The sequence below is a fragment of the Egretta garzetta genome, unplaced genomic scaffold (assembly GCF_000687185.1).
Source record: "Egretta garzetta isolate BGI_Z169 unplaced genomic scaffold, ASM68718v1 scaffold177, whole genome shotgun sequence".
NCBI lineage: Eukaryota > Metazoa > Chordata > Aves > Pelecaniformes > Ardeidae > Egretta > Egretta garzetta.
The window spans coordinates 88,756-97,931 of record NW_009260338.1 but is presented as its reverse complement, the minus strand read 5'-3'; the positions used below and the strand labels follow the sequence as shown (position 1 = coordinate 97,931).

General features: G+C 38.9%; 1 protein-coding gene across 1 annotated transcript in view; it reads left to right on the top strand.

Annotated features, from left to right (window-relative positions):
* The first annotated feature begins 568 nt into the window (after positions 1–568).
* The window catches only part of MAP3K9 (mitogen-activated protein kinase kinase kinase 9), a 51,150-nt gene continuing 42,542 nt past the window's right edge, over positions 569–9,176 (top strand). Inside the window, exon 1 of the mRNA XM_035898008.1 lies at positions 569–889. Within this exon, the coding sequence (XP_035753901.1) occupies positions 658–889 (232 nt within the window). The 5' untranslated portion in view covers positions 569–657. The remainder of the gene's footprint in view (positions 890–9,176) is intronic.

Genomic DNA, 9,176 nt, shown 5'->3' with positions numbered 1-9,176 from the left:
GCAGGAGCAGATGCATTTTGTGTTGGATTTTAGCTATGGCACACTGAGCACTGTAGTGAAGCCAATGAAGATTAGCCTGTGGTGTGTTTTTTCTTTTTTGGAATCTTGTTCTGTCATTGAGGACAGGAAATGAGGGTTTATCCTTAGAGGGGTGTCAGTGTTATAAGGGTTTAAGTGTGTTAAGACGAGGCTATTTTATAATTGACTGCCATTAGGTCAAATTCATCACCATTCACAGTGAGTACTTAGTACAGGTTTTATGATACTGCAAGATCTGTTTTACCATACTATTTGGCAATGAAGGGTTGTCAGAAGGGACTACTACTTTCATTTGTATTGGTTTGGAGTGAAAACTGGTCCTTCTTCCAAGGGTAAGGGTGAGGTTGGGCAACATGGACCTTCAGCTGATGCACAGGCTGCATAGTTGCTAAATGTTTATATCTTTTTTTTTTTTTTTTTTTTTTTTTTTTCCCTTTTCCGGAGATCGACTTCTCAGAGCTTGTTCTGGAGGAAATCATTGGCATAGGGGGCTTCGGAAAAGTGTATCGAGCTGTATGGATAGGAGATGAAGTTGCTGTCAAGGCAGCCCGCTATGACCCTGATGAGGACATCAGCCAGACCATTGAGAATGTCCGCCAAGAGGCCAAGCTCTTTGCAATGTTAAAGCATCCCAACATCATTGCCCTCAGAGGCGTGTGTTTGAAGGAACCTAATCTTTGCTTGATCATGGAGTTTGCCCGTGGAGGATCACTAAATAGAGTGTTGTCTGGTAAAAGGATACCTCCTGACATACTAGTCAACTGGGCAGTACAGATTGCGAGGGGAATGAACTACCTGCACGAGGAAGCAATTGTTCCCATAATTCACCGTGACCTGAAGTCCAGCAACAGTAAGTGCTATGCGGTGAACAGCCAGGGTGCTGGGGTAGGGTTTTGGAAAGAAATCGTACAAAGTACAGAGGGGCATAATGTTAACTTAGCATTCCTTTCTTGTGAACCACTGTATCCTCTAATTCAATCCCAGAAGGGTTTATTTTTCTACAGTACGGTGCTACAGACCACAGGAAACATGTAAATGCTTTCACTTGGTAGAAGCAACTTAAATGATTGGAGGCAAAAGCAACTGTAAATGGAGTGTGCTTCTCTATTAGTTCATATATATATATATATACACACACACACACACAGACTGTCTCAGTTTTATTGGCGTTTCAGCAGACTCTTATATGTTGGAAAGTCTTGTTGAACTTAAAAAGTGTATTATCCTTCCACTTTTTGGAATGATAAATGCTCCTTTGGAAACATAAAGGCTCCCAAGCTTTCATTTTGCTTGCTGGACTTTGCTGTGTAGATGAGATGCAAGCCTGTTTTCCTTATGGGAGATTTAGCACGCCCCTGCTGAGTTGGATCTTCTATCCCCCATAAAGCTGGTGTTGACAGAAACATTAACTCAGGTAAATGAAATGTCCCAGTGGGTTCCCTCGTACATCCAGGACTTCAGCTGATGTTTGTGGTGCTTTACACGGGATGCGGCTGACCCATTAGAGCATGGGAACTGAACTTTGGTAGTTACAAATCTGGAAATCATGGAGAATTGCTACTCTCTAATACTAATAGCATTATTGTCTGCCACTTGGGTATTGTTTTTGTAGCATGTCTGTTTTCCCCAACTTAAAATTGCCTTGAAGTCAAATGCATGCATAGAACATTATTTATGAGTGTGGGAGCAAACTGCTGCAGCGATTTAAAGATCATCGCGTCCTTTCCTGATGCCTGCATGCAGCTGTTCAGGCTTTCTGTCTGTCTGTCTATGTTTAGTCAGCAAGAGCAAATGCGTACCTGCATGTTGGCTGCAGTGGTTTAGATAGATGTGTTAGTATGAACTCATTTTCATTTATGGCTTGAGTTAATAAGCGCTATGAACTGCGTGGTTGGGATGCAGGCACATGTTCTCTTTTGTTTTGAGGGCAGTAACATCTAGCAAAGAGGTCTGACAGATGGGAATTTTAATATCTTAAATAGATTCACTAGAGCTAGTGTTAACCATTACAATGCTGTAAATTTCCAGGCCTTGTAGAATCTTATGTTTTTTTGGCCTCAAACCCTGTGGCAGTGAATTTACATAGTTTGTGAATGGAAAAAAAAAGTATTATTAACTTATGTTAGTGAGTTTGAAAATAGGAGCTATGAGAGCTTTCAAATTAGTTTCTAGAATACTATTCTTCTACTATTAAAGTTTCCCTTTTTGTTAGAGTAAGGCAATCTTAATGTCTATAAAGATTTCCTAATATCTAAACCCTTCCTTTATACATAGTAGTATATATGGGCTTATTGGTATGTTCAGCCTTTCTGTCTGTCTGTCTATGTTTAGTCAGCAAGAGCAAATGCGTACCTGCATGTTGGCTGCAGTGGTTTAGATAGATGTGTTAGTATGAACTCATTTTCATTTATGGCTTGAGTTAATAAGCGCTATGAACTGCGTGGTTGGGATGCAGGCACATGTTCTCTTTTGTTTTGAGGGCAGTAACATCTAGCAAAGAGGTCTGACAGATGGGAATTTTAATATCTTAAATAGATTCACTAGAGCTAGTGTTAACCATTACAATGCTGTAAATTTCCAGGCCTTGTAGAATCTTATGGTTTTTTGGCCTCAAACCCTGTGGCAGTGAATTTACATAGTTTGTGAATGGAAAAAAAAAAAGTATTATTAACTTATGTTAGTGAGTTTGAAAATAGGAGCTATGAGAGCTTTCAAATTAGTTTCTAGAATACTATTCTTCTACTATTAAAGTTTCCCTTTTTGTTAGAGTAAGGCAATCTTAATGTCTATAAAGATTTCCTAATATCTAAACCCTTCCTTTATACATAGTAGTATATATGGGCTTATTGGTAAATGCTGTAAAATGAAGGATTGATTGGCTTGGTTAATGGATGACTGGCTGCATCTGTGAATAAGAAATAGTTGCCTTTAAATGTCGGGCCTTTCCTCCTCACCTAAGAAAACATTTACTTGCTTATTTTGCTAACAGGCTGTTCAGACTTTATTGCTTAATGCTATCTGAACATTTTTGAGGTTTAGAATGAAAGTTATTTCTAAGGCAAGAAGCTGTTAGCTCCTGGTATTTCACCGTTTTATTCAGACTAGAGTCAGCAAGTTGTGTAAGGGGAATGTATCAACCAGAGAACCAGCCCAACCAGAGGGACACCAGTGCACAGTGTCACCAACGAACCATTGATATGGATGCTAGAAAACATCTGTACTGTCAGCAGCAAGAGTAAATGTCTCTTGTCATAGTGAATCAGCAGTATGTAATGGTGCTGCACTGTAAATTGTCAGTGAGAAGTTGAGGCGTTTGCTACATACATTACTAGAATTCTCATTTGGGAAGAAGCAATAGTAAAGGAAGAGGAAGAATGAGTGGAATGCCTGTGGAAGGATTCAAAGACATCCTTTGTTTGGAGGAGAGAGGTAGAGAACTTACCTTGTGGTCTTGACCAAAGATATCATCAGATCTAGTACAGAAGTGATGGGTATAGAAAAATTCTAGCCCAGCTAAGTTTGCAAAAAGCAGTATTACATTTGGGAAACTAAATAAATGCAGGAGCTGGTACTGGAAAGAAGGACTTCAGATGTTTTAAGGAAAATTAAGTGGTTTGTAACTCTGTTTTGAAATAAGATGAATTAGTAACCTCTGGTATGGGTTTGACATATTACAACAGCTGTTTAGTTTGGCAATATAGAGTTCTTCATTGTGTGCTGCGTGGTGGAAGAGAAATTTTAAAAAAATATATACTGTTAGAAACATTTGAAAATACATGTTCTTTTCTGGGTGTATCTATAAAGCAAGTGTCATAAATATTAGATTAGGGCAAGGGTGGAGCTTTTTGGGGGGTGCTGTTGGTCTTTTCTGTTTGTGGCTTGTTTTTTTTTCCCCAAAGAATTTTATATTACCTATACATGCAGGTAGGCTTAACTCATGGTTACGTGGAGGATAAACAACTTTGGACTGCCCAAGTCACGTCTTTCCTGAATACTTTGTCACTACATTGCTGAAATCCCTTTTCCATTATATGTAATAAGCATCTTGGACATTCCTCTGCTCTGTTTTCTATGGAAAGGTTTTTACAAGTTTTGTAAAGATTAGTGGACTAAGTATGTTATTGCATCCTGATTTATATATGGTTTGTTTTATGTGTTTTTCTGATGTATTTAGTTTTCTGAGTTACTGTGGATAATCCGGAACAGGTTATGTTGTTAGCTTTGTGCCTGTAGAATTACAGGCTTGTAGCATTTTCTTTGCACAAGTTACCACCCACTCTGGAGAAGGAATGGCTTCTGCTTGCAAGAACTTGAAAGAAATGTGCCTGCAAGAATCTTTTTCAGGTACTAAACATCTACAAGTACTGTAGAGCTGTCATGGGAGCATCAGCTGTATTGATCTACTGATTGGTACTGCCTACGTTTAGTAATAGACAGTGTTTCTCATACATCTCATCTTGCCTTCAGGCACCAGCTGGGACCCGCACTATCCATCTGAAGCTGCAGGATGAGTTAGTTTTGGAGTTGGGGAACAAGATGGGGGAGTGGGAAAGAGCAGAGTTGCCTTATTTAAAATCTTATTTTCTTCTGTTCTAGTAGAAAATTTGAGAATGCCTTGCTTTCAAATGCCTGCCAATATTTAGACAGAATGCATAAGGACAGTACTTCATGATGAACCTTTTAAGAAGGTCACATTATGTTTTGAACAGTAAAATAAGTCAAGTGGGCACCTTAATGCAAGTCTGAAAAATTACCCCATTATATATGTATAAGGATTTGAAAAAAAATTCCTTTTAACCTAAACTATTGCAATTTGTGGACTCTAGTAGTAGGTACCAAAACAATGCTCAGAATGGTTCTCAACATTTCTGATGGCATAGTAAAGAACATGAGGTTTTGATTGCTTTGGGAGGTAACTTAGTCTTGTATTGGGACTGAACTTCAGGGGATTATTTGACAATTCCAGGAGGTGTCTGTTTCTTGAGATTCTCCTTGTCAAAAAGCACTCTCCAAACTAATTGCTTGTTTTCTTCCTTTTAACCAAAAAGGTGGACGTTTTTTCTGTTCCATCATTTTTCTTCAGTTTTGTTTCCTCATTTTCATTATCATAACTTTACATTTAATGCTAGTACATTTAGATTGTAGGAAAAGTGCCCTGTACATTTTCAGTACTGTGTTTGTGTGAGGGAGATTTTTATGGTAAGTCTTGGAGGTTCTGAGGGCTGCCTGTTTCATTGCTTTTGGTGATGCTATCAGGATATGAGTACATAAAGATCATTACAGAACAAATTACACACCTGTGATTTGTTTTTAGAGACCCTGAAATTCTTTTGCTGAGTGTCAGTTCACTTGGCAGTGAGTCTGGTAAGCGAGTGTTCCAGTGGCATTACCAACTCTCATGTCAGTCATATAACTACACAAGAGAAAGAAGATAAACCAGGAAGGCTATTTTGTTTTGCTGTGTGAGGAGATAAGTGTTTCCCTCTTTTGGCATTTGATTTGAGAGATTTAATTTATTCCATATGAAAATTAATCTCATTAATCTGACAGAATCCTCTCTGGCTTCTTTTTCTTCTCTTCATCTGGCGATACTGCTAACCTTTCCTTCTTCAGCTGCATGTTGGTGCTCCACTGACCGTATGTTACAGAATTGGTAGTAGGCCTCTCCCAATGTGAAGGCTCCTAAATAATTGAAATGCTGAGCTATAGGAAAAAAGCAACTAGGAATGCCCACTGAAGTCAACATCACTGTGTTTAGCACAGCTTGTAGAGTTTCCCTTTCTTGCATCTGTGATTTGAGTCTCATTTCTGGCCAGAGGAAGGTGCTTGGCATGTAATGCTTGGGATCAAAAAGGGCAGTCCTGTTGGTTTTAGTGAAGTATTGTAAATAATGAAGCTGATCCTGTTTGTTTCTATTTGTCTGTCAATGTTAGATGTGCCATCATTGCCATAGGAATAATTCCAGTTAACTAATGCTGCAGAGCACTAGCAAAAGCATATTTGTCTTTTTTTTTTTTTCTTTTTTTGACTGGCTCAGCAAAATACGTTTGTTATTTGCACTACGATGAAAGATTTTGCTGAGGGTGTTCGTGCCAGTTAGCAAAGTGCTTTATAAAAGTCACCGTGTTTGTGTTCCATAAAGCAGCACAGAAAATTAGCAGCAGAGTGATATGGCCAAGGTCAAAGAAGGAGGTAAGGACAGAGCTCAAAATAGACCCCAAAAATTCAGAGTCAGTCAAGTCAGTAGTCCTTCTCTTCTAGTTTTTGAAGGTGTTCACCCCTCCTACTTTTTGGACCACCAAGGTAAGCTTGTGGTATCCTGAGTTTCAAAGCTCTAGCTTTCTAGAGAATTCCAAACTCTGATATAGCTTTGCTTATTTATTTTAGGCCGTTGTTAAACCTTTTTCTGTTCATAAAGATGCTAATAGAGCTGACTTTAAATGGTCTCTGGACAGTTGTTCCTAGGACTTAGAATATTCCTTGTCCTTTATTGTTTTTTCTTAAACTACAGGCAGAATTTAGAAGCAGGGATTCTTTGTGACTAGTTCAAATCCAACCCAAGGACAACAGGACTTGATTGTTACATATCAGTCTTGATAACATATGATTAGTTATCTCATTCGTTGTTGCATTATTCATGTCCCAGTCCATTCATAATTGACACTCTTCTGTTGGTCTTTTCAGAGAAGGAAAAGTACTTAATGTAAACTTCTTCCTCTGTCTGGCAGTGTTGTAGAGGAGAGCTCTTCCAGGGACTGCTTAAAGTATGTTGGCAGAGCAGTTTAGAAGTCTGCACAATTATTGCTGCTTCTGGTACTCCAGCATAATTTGCTGACTAACTCTCCAATGTTGTACCTTCTATCAGAATGGATTTCCTTTGTCAGTGCAATTAAATGAGTGTGAGTAATGCTTCATGTAAAGTATAATGAAACTATTTCAGTGGCGTCTGAATGCTTTACGCTGGGTGAATGATTGGCCCGGCCTTAGTCGGGTGGTCCTTTGCCCTGTCAGAGGAAAGTGACAAAAATACGAGATTTTTATGGGGGACACAACAGCTTGGAGATTAATTTTATGCAGATGTTCTCTGGTTCAGTTCAGGGAGCAAAAATAGGTAAGCTTTTTTTTTTTCTTAGATTGAATAAGTGTGTACAGTAGAAATTAAGCCTTTCATAAAGCCTGAATATACTCCTAAAGGTGATTAAAGATGACTTTTCAGGTTCTGCCCTTAAGCAGTTATCTCATTCTGCAGACATGCTATATGATATTGCTAATGGGGCATAACTCCTAGTTCTGGTTACTCTGCTTATTTCTGTCTTTCCAGAGCATCAGCCTTTGTGCTGATATCCTGGTCACTTGTGTTGTGGTTAAAAAAAATTCCAAATAACTATAAATTTTGTATGTGGTAATATGATGATGAAATTCATGCTACAACTTTTTGTTGAACAGAATGAAAGAAAAAATTAATTTCATGTGTTATTAGTTCAGAAGATGTAAATTATACCTGAAAGTGATGCTAATTTTTAAGCTGTTGAGACATCAGGAATTCACAGAAGTAGGGTGACAATTTACTTTGGTGGGGTTTTTTTCTTAGCTTGTCTAAATTAGAGCAACTAATTTATTCTCTGAGAGGTTTGACAGATGCTTTCATGTTGCAGTCTTATTTTCAGTATGTTTTATTAGATTTTTGAGAGTTCCAAAATAAAAATACGTCTCCTGTAAATGGCTTATTTTAGTTGAATATGAATTGGTGTCTTTGCTGTTAATTGCAAATCAAAAGACTTTATGGAATAAGTTTGATGTCCACAAGCACACTTTGGTATTCTCCTGTCCACACCAAGTAGCAAAAAGACAATTTCACAAATGCAATACCTTATCTTTGTAGACAAGTATGGAAAGCATTCCTCTCACTTTTAAGAAGTGAAATTGTGTCTATTACTTTTAAAAACATAGTTGATATCCTTTTCATGTCTTTGTGCCACTGTATATATTTTTCTGCAGGGTTCTTTCTGCTCCTAAGAGAAAAATAACTAAGAGTTATAAGACTAAGCGCTTTCTCCAAATTCTGCATATGGAACCATAGAACAGACATGAGCAGACCTGAGTACTGTCATGCAGGAGGTATATGTACGTAGGCATCTGTGTGCCGCTCCCATGAGTTCACTGTGACCATCTGTGACAGAACAGGGGAAAAAATCTGTGTTTTTTCTGAAATTTCTAAGTAGCAAGTCAAGAGCGAGAACAGCCTTATTGTGGCATTTCCAGGAAGCTAGAATAACTTTTTCAGCTTCACTTTTTTCTTTTTGGTGTTGCTCCTGTGTCAATAAACTTAATTTGAATTTTGAGAGATTTCTGTCAGCAGCTTCACTTTTGCTTTTCTCGTTAAACAATTCCTTTCAAAATTTCAACATATCCAAAGCAAACTCACCCTTGAAGCATCAGAAGTTAAGCACAGTCTTGTTCTTTGAAGTGATGATTCATCCCCCAAGATGATTTCTTAATTTTAAGTAATATCCCATTTTGAAGATGGTGCATATTCCCTTATGACAAGACAAGGAAAGCTTTAAGCGCTTGGAAAGAATACAGGATGTAGCACGTGATTTTAAGAAGCTGCATTTTGGTACATATTTACTTTCTGATTCTAGGATAGTTTCAGATAGATTGGTGTGACTTTGATTTACAAAAGGTTACCAAAGTTGGCTGGTGTATCTAGTAGTTGCTTCTGTATTGGGCTTGTGTGGCAAGATTTTGCAGGGGTGGGAGTGCTACAGGGGTGGCTTCTGTGAGAAGCTGCCAGAAGCTTCCCCTGTGTCTGACAGAGCCAGTGCCAGCCAGCTCCAAGATGGACCCACCACTGGCCAAGGCCAAGCCCATCAGGGATTGTGGCAGCACCTCTGGGATAACATATTTAAGAAAAGGAAAAAGAAAAAAATAAACCCAAAACAAACAGGGCATTTGCAGCCAAAGAGAGGAGTGAGAATATATGAGAGAAGCAGCCCTGCGGACACCCAGGTCAGTACATCGGGAGGGCAGGAGGTGTTCCAGGCACCGGAGCAGAGGTTCCCCTGCAGCCCCTGGTGCAGCCCATGGTGGGGCAGGCTGTCCCCCTGCAGCCCAGGGAGGTCCATGGGGGAGCAGGT